The sequence below is a fragment of the Nansenia antarctica genome (assembly GCF_963989245.1).
Source record: "Nansenia antarctica genome assembly, chromosome: 9".
In the NCBI taxonomy this organism is placed as follows: Eukaryota; Metazoa; Chordata; class Actinopteri; order Argentiniformes; family Microstomatidae; genus Nansenia; species Nansenia antarctica.
Genome location: NC_137679.1, coordinates 29,844,041 through 29,868,031, shown reverse-complemented (window position 1 = coordinate 29,868,031; position 23,991 = coordinate 29,844,041). Strand labels below are relative to the sequence as shown.

The window sequence follows — 23,991 nt, the reverse complement described above, 5'->3', positions numbered from 1 at the left end:
ATGTTGATGATGTTTAAAGCCATATCAGTTAGAAAAAAACATGCTTCAGCATGAAGCCCAGACCTTGTGTTTTGATCAGCCATCGTATGCCCAGGATCAATGATAAGACTACTATACCCAGGAAACAGGCAGAGGAGAGAACCACTCGGATCAAGTGCAAGTATTCTGGAAAGTAAAACAGCCATGTCAAAAATGTTTCAGAAATGTCTTGTGTCATTGCCATTAACTGTAACCAATGATTTTCACTATACAGCAGCCAAATAAATCTAATTATACTTGTTTGACCAACAAATATCTGTAATTATAGATTCAGCATTTATACTATCATATAAAAACATTTGAATATAATACAATATTCAATTGTAGTTTTCATTTTCTGTTTTTAAAACTGTCTCAGCCTCTTTCTTGAGTATAGTGACAAGATGTAGTATGTCATTCTGAAGACTTTTACCAAAAATTATATTGTCTAAATTCTTACCATTAAAATCATGTACTTGAAGAAATACTTTATTATTTCCATGTAGTAGTTGTGTGTCTATAGTTTGGATTGATTTGTGGAACACACAACTGTAGTTGCCAGTATCGCTCATTGTAACACCTCTCATGATGAAAGTTGCCTCCATCCTCTTAGCATTTAACACTGTCTGAACAACAGTCCCATTCTTGCAGAGGAAAGAGTGAATGAAGTAACTACTTTGTTCTGTTTTCAAGGTGTCTGAAATCGTACACTTGAATTCAACATCCTCTCCCTCACTCACGGTGGACAAGCCTGCAAATGATATGTCTGCAGGGAGGAAACTATCTGCATGAGGCAGGAGAAGAATATAGAAGACATCAGATCAGTTTGCAGCTGCAGATATACTGTATCTATATGATCAAACATCAAAGGGTTTATCTTTGGTCATATTAGTTTATTTACTAATAATGATTATTATTATATACATTCTATTATATATAATAGTAACGGCAATAACGGCAATAAACAATAATGGTAATAACGTCAATAAACAATTTGAACTTTACCTTTCACCTGGACGGAAATTGAATTGTCTCCTATTCCTCTTACTTTAGTGGCTGGATATTGTTTTTCAGAGAAAACACAACTATAGTTTCCACTCTGTTGGCTAATGTCACTTTTTATAGTGAAAAAGGTGATATAGTCATCATTATTCAGTTTCTTCCTTTCCACCCCAAGGCCATTCTTACATAAGTAAACAAAGACCACTTTTGGCTCCTTCTTGAACCCTTTTGTGTCACAGGTTAGTCTTATGTCACTGCCGTCTTTTGGAGATTCTGTCCAAAAGATCTTTGCTTTCCCATTGACTGACAATTGAAAAAATAAAAGGTAAACATTTTTTCCACGTCATTGAGAAAGATAACTGTTCTCTCATTTGAATTAGAATTAAAATCTTAATATTTAATTTACTGAAAAAATACTTCAACCTACCTTCTTGGGTTATGGCCTCCTTTGCCAAGATACCTTTGATGAAAAACAAAATGTAAATATACCCCCGAAAATCATTTTCATGTAGAATTATTATGAATAATAATATTATACTCACACAAGATGAGGATGACAATACTCATTGTTATTTTAAACACTGTTCGTTGACTCTCTGCCTTGTATTGTGGTAGGGGTTTATTATAGTTGAGACTTGCTTTACTAAGATAGAAACTGAGAACAGAGCTTAGGCATAAACTACTGTATGAATGACGTTGTTTCCTGTGTATGGTGGTGTTTCAGCTCTGTGATGTGCTGAGTTTGGCCCTGTGTAGAAATGGATTGTGGGGGCTGGTGGAGGTTGAAATCGGAGGACGGGCTCATTGTAATGCATGAAATAGAATGAGGAATGGTATCAAACACACGCTTGACACACCATTCCTCATCCCACTCCATGAATTACAATGAGCCTGTCTTCTGAGTTCTACCTCCGTTAGCCTCTGCTGGTACAGAAACACAGTATAACAGCAGCCATATGGAGTCATGTCTTATGGATACCTACATACTTTCTTTTCAAATTCATATTGACATAATATGAAAAGCCACTCCGCTGACAAAAAGGCCAAGATAAAGCTCATCCTTGACTACCACACACACTTGTCCACTGCCCCTTCAACCTTCAGTCTATTTTATTGTTAGAGATCACTCCAAAAGATACTATCTTACTGAATGAGCTCTGAGTGAGCTTTAATTCAATTCATTATCGAAGGGACTGTTATCAGAAGCATCTGACTGTGCTTCCTGGAAAGCGTTCAAATTGCTTTCTTTTGGTTACACCTACGATCCAATGACACCCACATGATTTCAAAATGGCAGTTAAATGTAAAAAGAGTGGATGACTGACTGCAGTACATAGTCATTGAGAAAACATATATGTATTCCACCCAGCCAAAGTATAACTAAAAAAGCTTTGAAAGACAATGTTGGTTGCTGGTGGCCATATCTCTGAAAAACTTTCAGATGGGCTCCTTCCAACCTCTGGTGCACCAAGTTGGTTCTTAAATCATGGACAAATTGAAAGTCATGTCTCTACATGCTTAAACTACACCTCTTTGCAGGAAGGTAGATAGTGTCTTGTACTGTTAAAGCAGGAGAAATGTCCTTCGGCACACAGGGGTAGGCTGGGGAAATGAAGATCAGTCCTCAGTTTAATGATGTACTTCATCACCAGGTCTCCATATTGATTGTGATCCAATAAGGCAAGGCCCAAGAGGATGTAACAAGGTAATACACAGGCAGATAATCATATCTACATCCTGCATCTGCCTCCAATCTTCATAAGGGAGAGGCATATTGATTTCAGAATGCAATAATGTGTTTTCTAGACTAGGGGTTACAGTACCACTGTCCTAGTCAACTCTAGAGGTGACTTAATTCAATGACCATGGATCTCAGGAGAGGGATGTTTTCTGTTGAGAAGGCCGTTAGACAACTAACCATTGGCCTAATGTGCAAGACAAGAAAATGCTGAGGAAAAAAACCCATTGATGACCAAAAGCACAAATCAATAAATACTGAATATGACAGGGCAAATGCATGAGTTTGAACTTGTGTAGCCAATATTGGAGGGCATGGTAGTGAGAGACCACAAATGTGACACAGTCTGATCATTTGGTCTGCATGTCGGCAACCAATCAAAATGTTCCGACTTTTCTTTTGAAACACAGAACTACGTTTCAACGTTGAGAATCACAACACAAACACAAACTCGTCGAGTAATCCCCACTAATACCTAGTTAACTATAACACTACCTTACATTGTTAGCAGGCTCACAAAACAAGCTGTGTTAGTTGACTAGCGAGTGTGCCATTGATTTCCAACAACGCAGAAATGTATGCACATTTTCTGAAAGAAAAGTCTGATCATTAGATCATCAGATCCCGACAAGAGGACCAAAGCATTAGAATGTGTCACAAATTGCTGTCATTTGCAGTGGCACAAGATGGCCACATGATGTCACCCCTCACAACACAAAGAAGACATCTATTGTAGCTGCTGCAATTGTTTTCCTGTCTTCTGCCATGTGATAACTAACAGATCCATTGCAACATATCTGAGCTTTTTAATATTCAACAAAGTGGGATTTTACATGATATTCTGATTAACTGAAACTTGACTGATCGTTAAAATGGAAAACTATGGGCCAGTTCTCCCGACCTCGATTAGGCCTACACTAAAAAGTATCTTTAATGAAGGGTCGCCATTGAAAGTGTGAGTAGGTCTTGCTCTGTATATGCGACACCAGCCCTTAGTTATAAGTAAAACAATATGTCTACATGTGTACAGACTAGAGCATTGATATTTTACAAGCAAACAATATAAAAAATGACTGTGTGATGTTCAACATTGGTTTTGCTAGTCTCTTGGTCAATCATAGTTGCTTGAAATGTACTTCATACAGTATATCATACAGTATACATCTGAGAACCCTTTTAGAAGGCCATAAGTTTGTTCATGTGGGCTTCTTTGTTCCAATCGATATTCCTTTTGACAAACGATAATGTCGTTTCTGCATCAAGAAACATGACTTAGTCCTTGGAACGAAGCAACACATCAAATAACAGCACATTGTTCACCAAGCTTGTCCAGAATTGTCCCTGCAGTTACAGGCTCACAACAATACTTCATTTCACTTGACAAAAAGAGGAATTCATTGTGACATTGAACAGCTGGCAGCTGCTTGTCTCCATGATCATCCTAGCCTTCCTGTTCTTATTGGTTCCTCTCCTCTTGGTCTGTCTGCATCACTGGAAATCAGCCTGTGTATAATGTAGTTTCAATAGTCACAGTGTGTGTGTGTGTGTGTGTGTGTGTGTGTGTGTGTGTGTTTGTGTGTGTGTGTGTGTGTGTGTGTGTGTGTGTTTGTGTGTGTGTGTGTGTGTGTGAGTGTGTGTGTGTGTGTGTGTGTGTGTGTGTGTGTGTGTGAGTGTGTGTGTGTGAGTGTGTGTGTGTGTCTGTCACATGTCAAACAATATCAGGGGCTGCAGGAAGAGGCCAGCTGTTCCCAGAATGCACACCAGGATAAAAACCCAAAGGAAAATCCTGTCGATCACCATGGCAACGTACTTCCAGTCATCCTGCACCTGGAAGACAATCACAAAAGAGTGTCAATTCACTTATCATATCAAATATTTTTTTGCCGTTGTGACGGTCAACATTTTCTCAACTTACCTCCTTGGCTTCGTTCTGTAGTCTCATGTTTTCTGCAATGTACTTGACACTTTCGATTGCCTCTCTGACCTCTGGTGAGAGGCAGGACATGGGGGAGAGGGACATCAGTCCAGCATCCACAGACTCTGAACTGGAGCAGGGGCTTCCACCTGCATCAACCACCCCCCCTCCTCCTCCACCACCCAGGGCCCCAAGGCTGCCCAACCCTCCGCTCCCCCCTCCTGTGTCGGCCGGCAGCTTGGTGGACCTCTGGCGCCAGCAGCAGTTGCAGCGGCCCTCGCGGCACAGGAAGCTGGAGCCTGGCTTGGCTGCTGAGTCCCCAGCTCCGCTGAGGTTATTGAGGTTGGTGAGCTCTGTGCTGAAGAAGAGGCGCTGGCGCTGAGCCAGGCTGGGGAGTGCGCTGGCGACAAGGGCTTGGGGCTGCTGCTGCTGATGCTGCTGCTGCTGCTGCTGCGGGGTGCCTGAGGTGTGGACTGCGCAGGGCCTTGCCGGCAGCACCTGAACAACTCCAGCCTCAGACAGTCTCTCAGGCTCTCTCTCCGGCCTGGTCATGAACATCACCTTGGGCAAGAGCCCCAGGAAGACACGGCGTACCCAGCAAGGCATGGTGTGGGTCTTGGCCGTGCGGTAGTGCACGTTCAGCACGAAGACGGTGATGACGATGGAGAGCGTGACGAAGATCATGGTGAAGAGGAGGTACTCCCCGATGAGTGGGATGACCAGGGAGGTGGAGGGGATGGTCTCAGTGATGACCAGGAGGAACACAGTGAGTGACAGCAGGACAGAGATACAGAGGGTGATCTTCTCTCCGCAGTCGGAGGGGAGGTAGAAGACCAGCACGGTGAGGAAGGAGATGAGGAGACAGGGGATGATCATGTTGATGGTGTAGAAGAGAGGCAGGCGCCGGATGTACAGAGAATAGGTTATGTCCGTGTAGATCTCCTCGCAGCAGTTGTACTTGATGTCGTGTTTGTACCCGGGGGCGTCGATGATCACCCACTCGCCGCTCTCCCAGAAGTCTCGGAGGTTGATGGTGGAGCCAATGAGGACCAGGTCAATCTTGGCCTTGTCGTAGGTCCAGGAGCCGAACTTCATGGTGCAGTTCTGGTAGTCAAAGGGGAAGTAGGTGACGTCGATCTTGCAGGAGCTCTTGAAGATGGCCGGGGGGATCCAGGTCACATCCCCGTTGTAGCGAAGCAGGGCCTTGGTCTTGTCGTCCACCTGGAAGTCTCCTACTGCACTGTGCCGGAGAGAGGAGCGTGGGGTGGATGAGTCATTAAAGGTTATATTGAAAAGATACAAAACACTTGTGTCACAGCAAAACAAATTAGAAAGAAACCCTGTGGCTTTATCATTTGATTAGAATGTCTGATCATCTGTACGTGTACTCCATTAATAAAATATGAATACTGCTTGCCACACTGTATGAGTGCCTCAACCAGGGGTTCTGTATGATCTGATCTATAATTTAGTGATATTGTGTGAGTGCATACTCACTGTCATTATGTAATTATTGCAATTGCATGGATCGATAGAGTCGTCTAGACGAGGTTAGCATCTGTTGTTGAACTCACTTATTGTACAGCACAATGTCTGGCTTCCATATTCTGTTGGAGGGCACTCGGATAAACTCCACTCCACCAAACTCTTTGGGATCCCACCTAAGTTTGTAGTCATTCCAGACCTGAGGAGGTAGAGAGAAGTCCCTGATCAGATATCAATCTTTGATTTAAACACCCTGGCACGTTACACAGCACTTTGAGATCCACAGACATTAAACCAAATGCATACTATACTGCTTGAAATGGATGTATTCCCTGATAATATCAAAATCTTAAAGGCAGATTCAAGGAAATGTCTACGTGCCTTCCCTCAGTCTCCTCTGGATTCCAGAAATGTCAGACTCACTGCCAAACAACAGTATAACACTAGCAAGGAGGATTTTATTCCCAGAACCTCTGGTGCTGAGATATCTGTGCTGAGTGGTAGTACATTAATATACACGTTTAAAATGACATGAAAGTGACAGTGCAGATAAAAGAAGCAACAACTAGTCCACAGTTCCCTCTACGGTTTTGAGAAACTACACTGTACATGCAAGTTGTTTGAAGTGACACAGTGTATTATGACAATAGGCACCAATTATTTAGCACTGCCACCGTAAGTCTTTCCATTTAGAGTTTAGATGGAGCTTACACTTAGTGCTTTGTGCTGTTCAAACTGTCATTCTGTCAATCATTGACAGCTTTGACCTCTCTGTGACACGCACGCATGCATGCACGCACACACAAACACACACACACACACACACACACACACACACACACACACACACACACACACGCACACACACTCCAAGGTCCCCTTCCCACTTAACTCATCTCTGTTGAGGTTAATGCCACTTGGTTGTTGAGCCAAATTCTCCTCTCAGACACACTCAATCAAAAGTGCAATCCAAAGTGTACTTTGTGCTAATGGATATTGTCTCTGTGATATCATTCTGAGATCTATTTCAATACGTAAAAAAATGTCCTTCCGATATCCATCTATTCTTTTGTACTTAAGCTGGCTGCAGATATGCTTTTCTCCTACAATTATTTTGTGAAAAGGATGCTCCTGTTACCAAGTCTTCTATGACCACATAGCAACCATATACTGTTGGCATCAACGGAAGAAGCCACTTGGACAATGGTTTATAGTGTGTTTTATGAGCTTGTAAGGCAGTGAGGGTGGCCATCAACTCCCAGGAGGCTCATAAAGACACAGCAGCAGGAGTCACCACAGAGAGTTGTAAAGACTTCAGCTGATTGAGCAACAGGAAGTGACTAGACTGTAACCCTGCACCTGCTGGTCATGAGGTTCACAACCTCTCATCTTCACATCAGTCAGTAACTACATTAATTACATTGCATTGACCGGAGCACAACCTTTGACTAAGCAGTTATTTACATTTGATTGGCTTATTGACTGTGACTGGCTATAATGTTATGTATAATACAGGCAGTCTCTGTGCTTCTAGTATGTTGACAAACAGATGGCAGTGTATCAAAGACAGATGTGGGATCTGCACAGATGTGGTTGTGGTTGTGTTTGTTCAGTGGTGGTTATGTGGGAGACCCGGAGACCTGTTCTGGTTCATTTCCTTAATGGGCTCATTGCACACCATGTGGGATTAGCCATGTGACAAAACCACCAAGCCATGCGACTGGAAAGTCACTGTCTGGCACATATTATTATTTTGTGTAGTGCTTTCTCTATCATCTTGACAATGAGGATCATTTGGGATGAATCTAGATCATTCTAACTAACGGCTGATCTCTGAATAGAAATAAGACAGTCAAGGCAGAGAGAATCTATCACTCATAAACGTCTTGTCAGAAGGTTAATATCTTAAAGATTAAGAGGCTTTTCGATAAAAAGTATACCCTCAGCATGAACCTGAAATCACTACCTGACGGATAAAAAAATAAAATAAAAATTGACAATGTAAGTGCCTCTGTTTAATGCAAACTTTGCACTGACCAGGAGCAGCTGGGATCAATGCTTTTAAAAGCGTTTCCTGATGAATAATGTAAGATACCAGCATGGGTTTTAGGAATCATACTGTATATCACATTGGGCTGACAGCGGGCTGTGTTCACCCAAATGGTCATGTTCATAGCATATACTGTACAACACACACATACATACACACACACACACACACACACACACACACACACACACACACACACACACATACCCACACAGTCACTCACTCACAGGATGAATGAAGAGTTAACTTACATGTCTTAACCACAGGTTCGTCTCCATGATCTGGTTAACTTCATCCTGAGAACAGAGAAAGTGTTGACCATCAGAAGGACAGATGACAGAGGGATCATGAACCACATCAATATTGTAGAGTTAAAAAGCGGGCATGCTGTCATGAACCATTAGTCTCCGGGCAGGACGTCTAGTCAGCACAGAGTGTGTTCTGTCCTGGGTCTGACCCTCAGCCTAGGGCAGAGGAGGAGTATAGTATGCTGCCAGGATCACCTGAGTCCTCCAGCCCCAAGGCACAGGCATAGTCACAGTCACGTTATGACAGCTATGTTCTGCTCTCACTGTTCTCTAAGCCCTGTAGAGAGCCCCATTCATGCCCTTACACAAGGGACGGGGAGGGCAGGACACAGAGAGAGAGTGAAAGAGAGAGAGAGAGAGATAGAGGGGTGTTTGTTCCAACAGAACGCTTCCTCACCTATCTCTGGTGGCTAGGAGAGGGGCAGGTCTTGGGTACTTGGACCGTGAGTGAACCAATGTCATGACCCAGTGAGTAGCATTAACCATTCACGGGTTCCCATGTTGTCCAGGTGTACACACACACACACACGCACACGCACGCACACACACAAACACACACACACACACACACACACACACACACGTATGTTCTTCTGGCATGTATATGAGATATGAGGGAAGGTAGTTTTATAGTGCTTGCCACGGTCAATTCAGCTTCCCAAGATTAGTCTGTAAAGCTGTAAATGCTTGACTCTTTATAAGGTAATGACAGTTTATATGCCTGGTAGTGAATATTTTATATAGCTTATGCAATCATATGGCCAAAAGCAGCTCCTTTTTTCCTAAAAAGTAACACAGGGAGTTAGTTAATCTTCAGAAGCTGAGTGAGTGATGACTTCATCCACACGTTAGGATTCCTCTTTCGTAACGGGCCAGCAGCATTTTGGTACAACACAGTACATCTGTTCATTTCTGAATGAAGCCTTCTCCCCTTCCCAAAACAACCCTTTTTTAAAAATTAAAGTCATGGTTTGATGGCAAGCAGAACAGCTGCCTCTCTCCTTGTTCAATCTCCACACAGCCAGCTCTAGCCAAAACACAGCGTTAAAACCGGGGACTCTCATTTGAACGGGCAGTGATCGCACCATGGGGTTTGCCTGCACAGAGTGGAGAAGAGTGAGGAGTCTCCGAGAGCTGACATTTCCCATCTTCTCTTGCCCAATCAGACACTCACACAGCCATTCCCTGTGACAGGCTCCATTGGGTCCTTGCTCGGCCTGATAGGACGGGGAATAGTCTGGGGCTAATGTGCTGGGTGTATCTCAGGTGTCTTGGAGCACACTTCCACGGTTCCCATCTCTGTCGCATCGTTTCTCATCAGAGATCAGAGAGAGAGCCAAGATCCTTCCCAACCCCCACCCCCCATACAGTACATCCACACACAGACATCCTCCACGTGGACTTTCTGGAACGTGAATCAATGCATATTAATTTAAGGGAATGCGCAGACGCTTGGCGCTCAATTAATTATTTATGGGAATGATTTGTTTGTTCCCGTCAGGACCCCGTTGCTTCCTCCTGCTGTGGTCTGTGATATATATGTCTCACTGTCCGAGAGTGGAACTCACTAACATCACAGCAGCACAACAACAGAGGCACAGCTGTAGGAGATTCAGAGAATATCACCATCTCTCACATTACTCACCACTTTGACCAGCTGGGACATGGACACCTCAAACTGCACCACGACTGGATCTGTCACATTCTCCACTGGGCGGATGTACTGGTTGTAGCTGGAGAATATGACTGAGAACAACCTGTGCTCTGCCTCAGAACAGGTGCCACCTGAATAATAGAGGGGGTTAGAGACAGGCGGTGTGAGTGCAATTTAGAGCTATGCAAGCAGCATTACTATTGATGATGAATGGTCTGCATCTTGATGGTCAGCATCTTTCAATATTCTATTAGTAAGTATAAAGGCTTGACTTGATTATATTTGCCAATGGCCATTGCTTTCTTATTAACTAGAATTGTGTTCCAGAGGTCACACATGACCTGATATGAAATAGCAATTACTTTTAGATAATTAGTTGTCTGGGTTAGACTTCTTTTCTCTGAAGGTCAGCTTTCTATTACAGCAATATTAAAGACTGAGGCAGCACCTGGTCAATCAAATAAACCACATTTGTCATTGGAGAGTCAAGGAAAATGAAATGAAATGTCAGCAACGTTTCTTGATTTTTCATACGCGTCAGATTAAACATAGTTACAGAAAACCGCGCTAGAAGAAAAACAAATAATCCAAACCGCCGTGATATCTTGGCGTGTAGGATATTATTACATGCCATTTGTAAGTATGCAAAATCAGATGAACATATAAGCATCACTTCTGCTTAATATATTTAAAAACAAAAATAGATATATCTGAATAGCCGTAGTTACTTTTTTTAATGGCAACCATGCCAATAAGCTAGCCCAAATGTCAGCGCAAATAATACTACTAGATGTACATCTTATAATTGTGGGCAAATTCAAGTGAATTCACTTAATATTCAATTTCTTTCACTGTTATTATTCACCATTATTTTCGGTACAGTGTATTACAGTACCACATTATAGGTTTATATAAAACGCAACAAGTACCGAGTGCTCACACAACATCTCGAGGTAAACTCTACTCACCCGACAAAAGGAAAAGAAGGAACGAGCAGGTGGGAAAAATCTGGAAAAATTGGGCGTTCATGGTTAGACTCGGTGGATAGCTGAAAAATGATTCCTTAATTCATCAGGACACGGACGATGTAAAGGGAGACAGAATAGGAAGAGAGAAAGTGTGAATAGTGAAAGCGCGCCGCTCGGTTCCAGATGCTGGAGCAGTGAGGGATGGAGGAGAGGGAGGGTGAAGCAGCATAGATAGTCAATCACTGAGGACAGGGGCAGACAGCGACGGTATAGGCTAACCCCACGGGTCATTTCAGGAATTGGAGTCATCTCGCCAGACTGCTCTGTCAGTCGAAGTTGGTTTATCTCTAATAGCCTAACAAACGTCACGTCTTTGATTTCTTACCAATAGACATGCAGTTTATCAACTCAGATAGTCGATCGTTCTGTTATGTTAGGGTGGGGTTAGGTTTGATGAGCTGGACCACAGTTTCAAATCCCCCCCCAACAAAATTAAACAAAAAGAATCTGGTGTTTAATGATGCAAGCCTTCAGCACAAAGGACAGCGACTTTATGTTACACCCGCCTAATTCCTCCTGTTTCAGCATCATTGTCCGTGCCAAACTAAAAAGGCCTATAGTCTAATACAATCACAGACATTTCACGTTCTTCATACAGGGATTAGTTTTAACAAGGGCAGGCAGGGTAATGTAACTATGAATGTAATGATTATCAGAGCATATCTCTCTCTCTCTCTCTCTCTCTCTCTCTCTCTCTCTCACACACACACACACACACACACACACACACACACACACACACACACACACACACACACACACACACACACACACACACACACACACACACACACACACACACACACAGTGAGAACTTGAGAATAACAGAGTTTTGCGAGTGATGCGCAGGGTGGGAGGAAGAAACATGGATATTCACAATTTACACTGAATAAAGTCATGCACATAACATAATAGGCTACATGACCTATTATGTCATGACATTAATTTATCAAGTGTCCACAAAGATATGATGTGTTCTAAAGATTGTCATGAAGTCGTTGAAATGAGATGATTTGGGCATTTGAGGTCCATTGTCTTGCATTGGGTTTTGTTTAAATATGACAATTAAACATAACAATTATCTGTTAGTTACAGTGCTCAGAAAAACAGAACCAATTGTTGATTGAAGTTTTGTACTTTGGTAGAACTATCCCTTTAACCTGTTGCACCCTTCTAATTCACTATTTTGGCACATGACAATGATCAATGATCAAATCTTGTACTGAACTATAGCCTGCTCTTTAGATGAGGTGTAGGCATATTAAAATGAACATCATTTTCATTATCATTTTCATGGAGTATAGTAATGCAGCCACTGGCACAGAAAAGTGCAAGAAATCAGGGTAAAAGCACCCACCTTGCACATTTCCAAAAGTCAGAGCAGTATTCCCTGAGCTCCTTAGCAGGCAGGCTAGCACACTACTATTGTCAATGTTATCACATTTCTACTTCTATGAAGATCCATATTATGTTTAATAACAGAGCAACAAAGCTTATTTGCCTGTGTTGCTGTTGTTAGCAGGTGATGTGCCAGAACATCTGTGATAAATGGGCCTGTGGCAGCCTGTGTGTTACTACTTGACGGGAACACCCTTAAAACAATGCCATATGCATTAATCTAATAGGCTCTGGTGACATCCCAAAGGGGGTGGTGATTACTCATCGGGTCCTCTTGTTGTTTTTGAGGCAATAACCTCTGTGTTTTTGTTTGGTTTGAGTACATTATTGATGTTTATGCTGCCATAGAGTAAGGTTCTGCACTCAAGAGTGCACTGGGATAAGGAGCCTGCTAAGCTGTAAATTGATATGGAGCAGCAACAACTGATTTAGTAGATTGAAGCACACTGGAAAACTAATGAAAACAAGTCCTGGCATTCCTGTATATGCTGATATCTCTTGAGTTAGATCAAGCTCTCACAAAAGAACCACCGGAGTCTGCAGAATCTCTAACGAGCCCACTCAGCAGACTTTATTGAGCAGTAAGAGTCCAGTGGGGTGTGCGTGTGTGTGTGTGTGTGTAAAAGAGAGAGTGCAAGAGTATCAATTGTCAGTGTAGGCTTATACAATGTGGCCAGTAGATGGCACAATATGTAACCCATTGTGTGGTTGTCATCATTTCATAGTATCCCCTCATCTCTATTGAAGCCTTTTGGTTAAGCCTGAAGCCGATTTATAGCAGGTAACCCATATAAGTCATACGTTTGAAATTGGAACTGTTTATTGCATCAAAAATAATAATTCAGTGGGGAATATGGATTAGGTAACTCCTATACCAATTTTGTCTGTGGTGGAGGAGGCCTATTTAGATTACTTGAGCATCTGGAGTATAGCAGCATTCAAGTGACAGTTAGTGATTTGTAGTTAGTGATAAACGGTTTGGATAAACCAAACTAAAGTGTGGATTGAAGTCTGTCCTTCCAAATATGGGATTTTGTAATTTAGATGAACTATCCCATTAAACCCTTAAAATCTTGTTAATGTGACCCTCATTCAAGAAATATTCTGTTACCACACTGAAAATAGATTAATGAAGAGCTGTTGGCAAGTCCCTCACTACTTTATCGGGTGTTAATGTATTTAATCAAACTTTGAATACAAGGACTGAAGTTCATGACCCTTTATACATGTATACATTCTTTATTGACACACATTACAGTTCAACAACATGGTGACACAGGAATAAAAATCAGGAGTCATACATCGACAGCAGACAAATAGTCTTAGTACCTCTGGATTTTAAAAAAATGTATTTGTCCACCAGTGCAATGTTTGCCATGTAGTCCATCTTTACAGCTACTTTTACTGTCACTGAGAAAAAGACAACCGACTCTTTATTGTACATAAGTCACAAGGCAGGAAGTAACCTTTCCATACAAAATACTACAACGGAGTGACATTATGTTCTATGTTTTTCTCAATAGAAGAACAACAAGGGCTGGAGAGTCATGTATTGCTGTAGGCCACATGGCTTTGGTTTCTGGGTGCTGACCCGTCTTCAGTGTTTTCTGGCTCAGACGCGGGGAACCTCTGAGTTGGGCTGTTGGATGGAGGCTATGGAGTGCTGGAACAGAGGCTGGAGGAACAGACCCAGTGTGCCTGTCACACACACTATCACAAAGATCCACAGGAACATACGGTCCACCACCATGGCCACATACTTCCAGTCCTCAATCACCTGGTAAGACACAGAGAGCCACATGTAAGTCATTTGACCCTTTCCAGCCTCCATACTGCTGAGCAGCACATTGTAACAGCTATTGACCTTTTCACCCCTCTCCTCTCTGCTGTCCTTGGCAATTTTTAAAGGTGGCCGTATTTTAACCACGGTCACCTCCCCATTACATTGATTTATCTAAGATAACAGTCGATTACCAATAGTCTGGATTATTTTACTGGGTATGAACTACCTCTTCGGCCATGATTTTTCACTCCTGATGTTGGAGGGTGAAAAAATTAAACAGTAACCACCTATTAAAGTACAGTGTGGAATTAATAGCATGGTAATAATATGGTAACACTTTAATATAACCAAGTAATTTACCTTTTTACCTTTATTATGTCTGTATTTTATGTTATTTACATGGGTGTTACCATGCAATTCAATAATTACATCGAAATAAGGACAAACTATGAACTATTACCGTATTATTACCATGTTGTTACCACTTAATTCTGTGCTTAAGGAAATGTTACCAAAATACCTTATGACACTGTGGTCTTCCATGACCAGGAGGGACAAACATTGCTTCAAGTCATATTTCAACAGTAGCCTATTTCCCCTGTGCTTCCCGTTCCCCATTTCTATTGTGATAGATCACTTACACTCTGGTCATCGTCGTCCCCCATCATGTGATCAGCCACAAAACGCACTCCGTCCACCGCCTCCTGGACATCAGCCCCCCAGTCGGGGTTGCCCCTCTGGCGGAGCTCCTGGGTGGAGGTGAAGCCGTTGGGGAGGTACTCAGTGGAGCGAACGTCCCCTTTCCTGCAGGTGTGGTTGAACCCTGGAGGAGCTACATTTTTGTTGAAAAAGTGTCCCGGGGAGGAGAAGGCTGAGGCGGAGGAGAAGAAGACAGAAGAGGAAGAGGAAATGGCGGCTGCTGCCTTGGACGGGGTGGGGTAGCCCAGCCTGAGAACGTCCCTCCGGGCTCGGAGTCGCCTCTGCTGACGGAGTTTCTGACGAGCAGAGTTGTTCTGGGGGCGTCTCATGAAGAGCAGGGCAGGCAGCTTGACCAGGAACACCAGCTTGACCCAGGCCGGCATGGTGTGTGTGCTGGGGGAGCGGTGGTGCACGTTGAGCACACACACACTGGTGATGATGGAGAAGGTCACCAGCACCATGGTGAACATCAGGTACTTACCGATGAGGGGCACGTCCAGCGAGGTGGGGGGGACGATCTTAGAGATCAGGAGCAGGAAGACGGTGAGAGCCAGAAGGACGGAGATACACAGGGTCATCTTCTCCCCACAGTCAGAGGGCAGGTAGAAGACCAGGATGGCCAGGGAGGTGATGAGAACACAGGGGATGATGAGGTTGATGGTGTAGAACAAGGGCTTCCTCTTGATGAGAAAGTCATAGGTGAGATCCACATAGGTAGGGTCCAAAGGGTTGACCGTCCGTCTGCCAGGCAGGGCTAAGATGTCCCACTCTCCGCTGGGTGTGAAGTCATCCATGCTGGCCATATCTGACTTCAGGACCAGGTCTATCTCTGTGTGGTCATACGTCCATGACCGGAACTTGAGTGTGCAGTTCTGCTGATCAAAGGGGAAGTGCTTGACCTCGATCTTGCAGGCACTCTTGTAGATGGCAGGTGGAAGCCAGAACACGCTGCCGTTGAACTGGACAATGGCGTTGGTGAAGACTGTCACCTCATAGGTCCCGTCAGCACTATGCAGATGGGAGGGATGTGATTAGAGGATTAGAGACAGAGGGATGTGGTTAGAGGATTAGAGACAGAGGGATGTGGTTAGAGGATTAGAGACAGAGGGATGTGGTTAGAGGATTAGAGACAGAGGGATGTGGTTAGAGGATTAGAGACAGAGGGATGTGGTTAGAGGATTAGAGACAGAGGGATGTGGTTAGAGGATTAGAGACAGAGGGATGTGGTTAGAGGGTTAGAGACAGAGGGATGTGATTAGAGGATTAGAGACAGAGGGATGTGGTTAGAGGATTAGAGACAGAGGGATGTGGTTAGAGGGTTAGAGACAGAGGGATGTGATTAGAGGATTAGAGACAGAGGGGTGACTGTCACGCCCTCTACCTCTAGGTAGTGGGCAGTGCCTCTCTCTCTCTCTTTCCCTCTCTTCCTCTCTCTCTCTCTCCCTCTAATTGGCAGGAGTGGCTTGTTTTTTGTCCGGCTGTTCTCTATTACCTCATCGTTAGCCCTGCATAAAGACCCGTTCCAGCCTTCACTTCTCTGCCAGATCGTAGCTTCAGCTTACCGTAAAGATACGCTTCCAGCTCCCCTACCTATTTACTACCCTGCCTGTACCTGCCTCCTACTTTCCCCTGTTTTGCCTTTACCCCCCCCCAGTACCCCTACCGGACTCCTGCTACCTGCCCTCCTGCCTGCCTGCCTGCCCTACCTGCCCTCTTGCCTGCCTGCCCTACCTGCCCTCCTCCTACCTGCCTGCCTGCCCTACCTGCCCTCCTGCCTGCCTGTCCTACCTGCCCTCTTGCCTGCCTGCCCTACCGGCCTGACCCCTGCCTGCCTAACGACTACTCTTCCTGCCTAAGCCCCTGCCTGCCTGCCGACTACCCCTCCTGCCTAACCCCCCTGCCTGCCTGCCGACAACCCCTCCTGCCTAAACCCCCTGCCTGCCTGCTGACTACGCCCCCTGCCTGACCCCCCGCTTGCCCTACGACCATTCTCTGCCTACTCCCTAAAATAAATCATACTTTATTTTACTTTAACCTGTCTCTGTCTGTGTCTGCGCTTGGGTTCCCTATCTGACTGTAACAGTACGATCTGGCCATGGAACTGAACCCAGCAGACACAGCATCGGTCCTACGAGCCCTCACAGAACAGGGCAGACTGCTGGGGCAACACTCTGATGCCCTTATGGCCCTGGGAGGGCAATCCTCTACCCGCACTAAACGCCTGGAACGGCTAGAGGAGACTCTAAGACTTTAAGAGACTCACTTCCACGGTCATCGGATCCGACACCACTCACAGCCCCCCTGCTCCTTCCCCTGGTCCTCCTATGCCCGTTCACGCACCGTCCCACTCTCCACCCACGACTCCACTCCCCGAGCGCTATGGTGGCGACCTCGGTTCGTGTCGTCCGTTTTTACTACAGTGCTCCTTACTGTTCGAGCTACGACCCCAGGCTTTTAGCTCGGACCGCACTCGTATTGCGTACCTCATTGGACTATTGAAGGGTCCCGCTCTCGACTGGGCTGCGGCGGTCTGGGAAAGACAGACAGTAACTTGCGATTCTTACCAAGACTTTGTTGGGGAGATGCGCAGGGTCTTTGACCATCCTGTCGCTGGTCGGGACGCCGCCAGACGTCTTCACTCCCTCCGTCAGGGGACCCGTAGTGTGGCTGAACTAGCCATCGAATTCCGTACCCTCGCGGCGGAGAGCGGGTGGAATGACGAGGCTCTCCAGAGTTCCTTTTCACAAGCGCTTAGTGAGAGACTTAAGGACTAACTTGCTTCCCGGGACGAACCAGAGTCTGGAACAACTCATCACTTTGGCTATTCGTCTTGACAACCGTTTTCGGGAGCGCCGTAGGGAACGGTCTGAACATCAGGTAGTGCCCACTTCCTCCTCCTCAGCCCCGCCCCGATCCTCTCTCCTGTCCTATGCCGGATCCTCCCGAGTACGGACGGAGATGGCCGAGCCTGAGCCCATGCAACTCGGTAGGGCTCGCTTAACAGCAGAAGAACGTACTCGCCGAGTGACTTCCAAGGCTTGCCTATACTGTGGGCGTATGGGGCATTTTCTGTCGTCTTGTCCTCTCCGCCCGCTAAACGAGCAGGCTCGACCGTAATTGACGAGGTACGTTCGAGCCAGACCTATATGTCTTCCCCTCTCTCTCGTCCCCAACTTCAGGCTCATCTTCTGTGGCATGGCCAATCCCAGCCCTTTTCTGTCCTTATTGACTCCGGGGCAGATGAGAGTTTTATGGATATTGATGTGGCACGGCAGCTGGGGATTGAACTGGTCCATTTAGAAACACCTCTCAAAGCTAAGGGACTCAATGGCACCTCCTTAGCCCAAATTGAGTTTAAAACCCCCCTTGTTACCCTCTTCCTGTCAGGCAACCATCGGGAGGAGTTGAGTTTCCACATTATTGCATGTCCCCTCACACCCTTGGTACTCGGCTATCCTTGGCTAAAGACCCACAATCCGCAGATTGACTGGCCCACGGGCCAGGTTAGTTCTTGGAGCCCTCACTGTCTCACCCATTGCTTTCGTGCTGCTCGGAGCTCAGCCCCCACCAAGACACTCCCGCTTCATGAGCCTTCTGACCTAACCTCTGTGCCTGTGCAGTACCACAACCTCGCTCCGGTGTTCAGCAAACACCATGCCCAGTCACTACCCCCCCACCGCCCTTATGATTGCGCCATCAACCTCCTTCCCGACGCACCCCTTCCTAGTAGCCGGCTGTTCAATCTGTCCCGGCCGGAGCGTGAGGCCATGGAGACCTACATCCAGGACTCATTATCCGCCGGTGCTATTCGTCCTTCTTCCTCTCCTGTGGGTGCTGGGTTTTTCTTTGTGGGGAAGGACGGCACTTTGAGGCCCTGTATTGATTATCGAGGCCTTAATAACATCACTGTCAAAAACAAGTATCCTTTGCCTCTTATTAGCTCTGCCTTCGCCCCCCTTCACGGCTCCACCATCTTCACCAAACTGGACCTACGCAACGCTTACCACCTGGTCCGCATCCGTGAAGGGGATGAATGGAAGACGGCTTTCAACACCCCCCTAGGCCATTTCGAGTACCTAGTCATGCCTTTTGGCCTTACCAACGCCCCCGCGGTTTTCCAAAACCTCATAAATGACGTTCTTCGAGACATGATAGGAATTTTTGTTTTTGTCTACCTGGATGACATTTTAATTTTTTCTAAGGACCTTGCCACCCACCAGCAACACGTCCGCCAAGTCCTTCAGCGGCTGCTGGAGAATCGCCTGTTCGCCAAGGCGGAGAAATGTGAGTTCCACGTCCCCTCGGTTTCCTTCCTGGGCTACATTATTGCCCAGGGCGAGGTTCAGATGGACCCCACCAAGGTCACCGCGGTTACTCTTTGGCCCGCCCCAACCACTCTGAAGCAGTTGCAGCGGTTCCTGGGCTTCGCCAACTTTTACAGGCGCTTTATCCGGGACTATAGCCGCATCGCTGCCCCTCTCACAGCCCTCACCTCAACCGCTGTATCCTTTCGGTGGACTGAGGAGGCTGAGAGCCTTTAAGGACCTCAAGGAACGCTTCAGCTCCGCCCCTGTCCTCATCCTGCCGGACCCTGACCTACAGTTCGTTGTGGAGGTGGACGCTTCGGACACAGGTGCGGGAGCTGTTCTCTCTCAGAGACCCAAGGCGGACAGCAAGATGCATCCCTGTGCTTTCTTCTCTCGCCGTTTTTCCACCGCAGAGAAGAACTATGATGTGGGAAACCGGGAGTTGTTGGCAGTTAAACTGGCTCTGGAAGAGTGGCGTCATTGGCTGGAGGGTGCGGTCGTCCCTTTCATTGTTTGGACGGACCATAAGAACCTGTCCTATATTCAGTCTGCCAAACGGTTGAACTCCCGGCAAGCCAGATGGGCTCTCTTCTTCGGGCGTTTCAATTTCAGTCTTACCTACCGTCCTGGGTCCCGCAACATCAAGCCTGACGCGCTTTCCCGTCAGTTCACGGGGGACGAGACCTGCTCAGACCCGGAACCTATCCTACCTCCCACTTGCCTTGTGGCAGCGGTTACTTGGGAGATCCAGTCTCTGGTGCGCCGTACACAGCTTGACCAGGCTGATCCTGGCAACGGCCCAGAGAACCGCCTCTTCGTCCCTGACGCTGTTCGCTCCCAGGTCCTACAGTGGGGCCACAGCAATCGCCTGACCTGCCACCCGGGGGTAAACCGCACCCTGGCCTTCCTACGGCAACACTTCTGGTGGCCAACGATGGGGGAGGATACCCGGGAGTTCGTCTCGGCCTGCCCCGTCTGCGCCCAGAACAAGAACCTGCACCGGCCTCCCACTGGTCTCCTCCCCTGCCGGTTCCCCGTCGCCCCTGGTCCCATATATCTATGGATTTCGTCACCGGACTACCACCGTCCGAGGGAAATACCACCATCCTGACGGTGGTAGATCGCTTTTCCAAGGCTGCTCAGCTTACCGTAAATATAAGCTTCCAGCTCCCCTACCTATTTACTACCCTGCCTGTACCTGCCTCCTACTTACCCCTGTTTTGCCTTTACCCCCCCCAGTACCCCTACCGGACTCCTGCTACCTGCCCTCCTGCCTGCCTGCCTGCCTGCCTTACCTGCCCTCTTGCCTGCCTGCCCTACCTGCCCTCCTCCTACCTGCCTGCCTGTCCTACCTGCCCTCTTGCCTGCCTGCCCTACCGGCCTGACCCCTGCCTGCCTAACGACTACTCTTCCTGCCTAAGCCCCTGCCTGCCTGCCGACTACCCCTCCTGCCTAACCCCCCTGCCTGCCTGCCGACAACCCCTCCTGCCTAAACCCCCTGCCTGCCTGCTGACTACGCCCCCTGCCTGACCCCCCGCTTGCCCTACGACCATTCTCTGCCTACTCCCTAAAATAAATCATACTTTATTTTACTTTAACCTGTCTCTGTCTGTGTCTGCGCTTGGGTTCCCTATCTGACCGTAACAGTGACACTCCAACTTGGAAAGCTATTATGTTGAAATGAGAAAAATACATTAGCGTCACAAACAATATACACATGAGAAATTGGATTCTTAATACACAATGTGTTGAACCGTTACAACATGCTATATCTGGTTGGACAATGCTTACTTGTTGTATAGAACAATATCAGGTAGCCAGATGTGTCGAGAGGGGATACGAAGCTTGTCGATGCCTTCATATTCAGAAGGGTTCCATGATAGTCTGTAATCCTCCCAGTGCTGGAGAGACAGACAGACAGACAGACACTGTCACACTCCCAGTCATACAAGGATTCCCTCAGCACCACACTATTCTCAATGACACGCTTCATTATCATTCAAAAGAGGAATGGTATTGGCACAATTACAAGTCGGTTCTGCATTGACTGGAGAAGAGGCCATGGTTATGCTTTAATTCAAGTTCAGTGAGAAGGACGTTAAGAGCTGGAGACAGACATGGAGACTCAGTAATTGCTAATAAATTGCTGATTAATGGAGAATGAGCATGGGCTTCACACTTACCTGTGTCAGCCAGACATTGGTGGTCATAATCTGTTCTCTTTCATTCTGGAAAAGGGAGAAAAGTTAGTGGAGAATTACAAACTACAACATTTTTAAAAACTACTTGTAATACTATTTAAAGTACAGTACGTGTTCAATAACACATCAACTCAGACATGCACAGAGAGCCACTTTGTCCAACCATCCAGTACAAATGCTTGATTTAGCAGAGAGTAAAAGTGAAAGATGTGTTTTCACACTAAATAAATTCCCTGTGTATCTGTCCATTTTAAGATAAATGGAGCACATTTGCCATCGGAGCCGTGTATTTACAGCAGACCTGTGTACAGCCACAACCAAGAGGATTGTGTAGCAAGAGTGGCCAATCCTCCACACACACACACACACACACGCACGCACGCACGCACGCACGCACGCACGCACGCACGCACGCACGCACGCACGCACGCACGCACGCACGCACGCACGCACGCACGCACACACACACACACACACACACACACACACACACACACACACAGCAGCAGAAGCATCACAATGAGGTACAACAATATATCTGACACTTTTCAAACCATTACACTTTACAGGACATCCAAATTTCAATTACCAAAGAAGAGGAGGACAATAAGAGGTCATAAACAGAGGATATGTATGCATCCCTTCTGTGTTTCTCTGCGGCACAGAGGACCCTGTAAATCAGAATGCAGACTCCGATGCCTTCCCTGCGGCAGGTTTACGGCGCCTTTTAACGCAATGTGCTGAAGTTTCAATCTGGACATGACGGAGACGGAGAGCACAGCTACCCATCCTGCCATTAGGGCCATGGCCTCTACCTCCAATCTGTGTAAGTAATTAACAAGGTTGGCTGTTTCCTCTGAGTTCCGCTGCCCCTGTCATTCTCTCCTCATTATCCCTTCCCTCCCTCTCTTCTCTCCCTCTCTCCTTCTTTCCTTCTCTTCACTCTCCTTCCTCCTCTCCTCTCTCCCTCTGCCCATCCTCTCTCTTCTCTCTCCTCTCTCCTTCTCTTCTCAGGGCCTGTGATTAGCTTAGGGGCTCAGTGTTTCCATATTGTCCAGAGGTCTTACCACGCTGATGAGCTGGGCCAGGGACACCTGCAGTTTGACTGTGACACGCTCGGTCCTGTTAATGGCCGGACGAATCAGCTTGTTGTAGCGATCTTTTCCCAGCAACCAGTTCATCAGCCGTTCCTCCGATTCCGCACAGCTGCCGCCTGTGGATAAAGTAAGCAATCGGGTTTTGGGATGCTAACAGGTCACCGATAGTTAGTTGGGCTAGTTACCTCCATTGGATTTGTGTTGTGGTGATAAAAAAAAGAGATAGCTGAGTGATAAAAGGAAACCGATTGGCTATGTCAGTTCACTGATCATTTTATAGCAGGACACTAACCTTGTTTAATGTTGTTTCACGGAGCATATTTTATGTTTTGGAGCCCAGTGTAGCGATGTGTCGCTGACTCAAGCATTATGTCCTGTTTCTACAGTACCGTTCTACAGTTCAATTGAATGGGAAAGTGTGTGTCCAAACTTTTGACTGGTACTGTATGTCAACGGACAGTATTGGGGCATCCAACACAGGAGAAAAAGGGGCTGAATGAAGGCCCTACTGCGACACTTCCTAACCCACGTACCTGGTGGTGGTAACCAGCACTCCAAACACACCGCCTACTGAAGTACCAGACTCCAGAGGAGAGGATACATGTCAGTGAGGAGGAGATAGTAAAACATTTTACGAGGGCCTTGAAACTCTTCCACTGAGTAATTCACTTGTGGGATGATGAGGGGTGATTTTTCTGCAGAGCAGAGTGTTAATGAATCTGTCGTTGTGAAGCCGGGGGCCACATTAACAGATGTCCTACCAGCCATGAATACCAACGCATGAACCCTGACCCAATAATCACACCACCCTCACCTCCTGCTCCTTGATAAACGATGCCAGAGTCAGGATTAAAGAAGGCCTTGATAAAAAACGATGTTGAGAACTTCCTATCTGAAAGAGGAAGGACAGGGAGGCATGAATGATATAAAGATCTCTCTTTCCTCTCATCCCTCGCTTTCTCCCTCCCTCTCCTCCAGTGACTGATGCTCTAACACAGCAGAGAAGAGCTGAGTGGCCGGGCTCCCTCCATTCATGGGGAAACTCTCTAATGGGTTGAGACCCTTAATGATCGGCCCAATCAAGAGAAATTGCTTTGGAGACAAACGCTCGGTCAAATGATACATACCCTGGGGTACTGTTTGTTTACTATAGCTGATAAGGCTGTTGCTCCAAGAGAGATACATCACGCACTTCAAGATTGTGCAAGGAGTGAAACTTAAGACTTAACACCTGACTGTAGATCAGGTTTTCAAACTAAAATGGCCTACTGTGTTAATCATTATCAAGGAACAGATTCATGTCGAGCT

The 23,991-nt window shown here is 46.2% G+C and overlaps 2 protein-coding genes across 2 annotated transcripts; both read right to left on the bottom strand.

Moving 5' to 3' along the window:
• Positions 1-4,459: 4,459 nt before the first annotated feature.
• On the bottom strand, positions 4,460-11,199 carry chrna3 (cholinergic receptor, nicotinic, alpha 3; the record flags this gene model as incomplete). The annotated part of the gene is made up of 6 exons (XM_080539907.1): positions 4,460-4,585; positions 4,674-5,913; positions 6,248-6,357; positions 8,460-8,504; positions 10,162-10,301; positions 11,139-11,199. The coding sequence occupies 6 exons, from the start codon at positions 11,197-11,199 to the stop codon at positions 4,460-4,462; spliced, it is 1,722 nt and encodes a 573-aa protein (XP_080396033.1).
• Positions 11,200-14,208: 3,009 nt separating this feature from the next.
• chrnb4 (cholinergic receptor, nicotinic, beta 4 (neuronal)) lies at positions 14,209-22,791 on the bottom strand (the record flags this gene model as incomplete). Its single annotated transcript, XM_080539670.1, has 5 exons — positions 22,654-22,791; positions 21,569-21,613; positions 21,177-21,286; positions 15,021-16,086; positions 14,209-14,373 (listed from the first exon to the last, which is right to left on the bottom strand). The coding sequence occupies exons 1-5, from the start codon at positions 22,765-22,767 to the stop codon at positions 14,209-14,211; spliced, it is 1,500 nt and encodes a 499-aa protein (XP_080395796.1). The 5' UTR covers positions 22,768-22,791.
• Between the last annotated feature and the right edge of the window lie 1,200 nt (positions 22,792-23,991).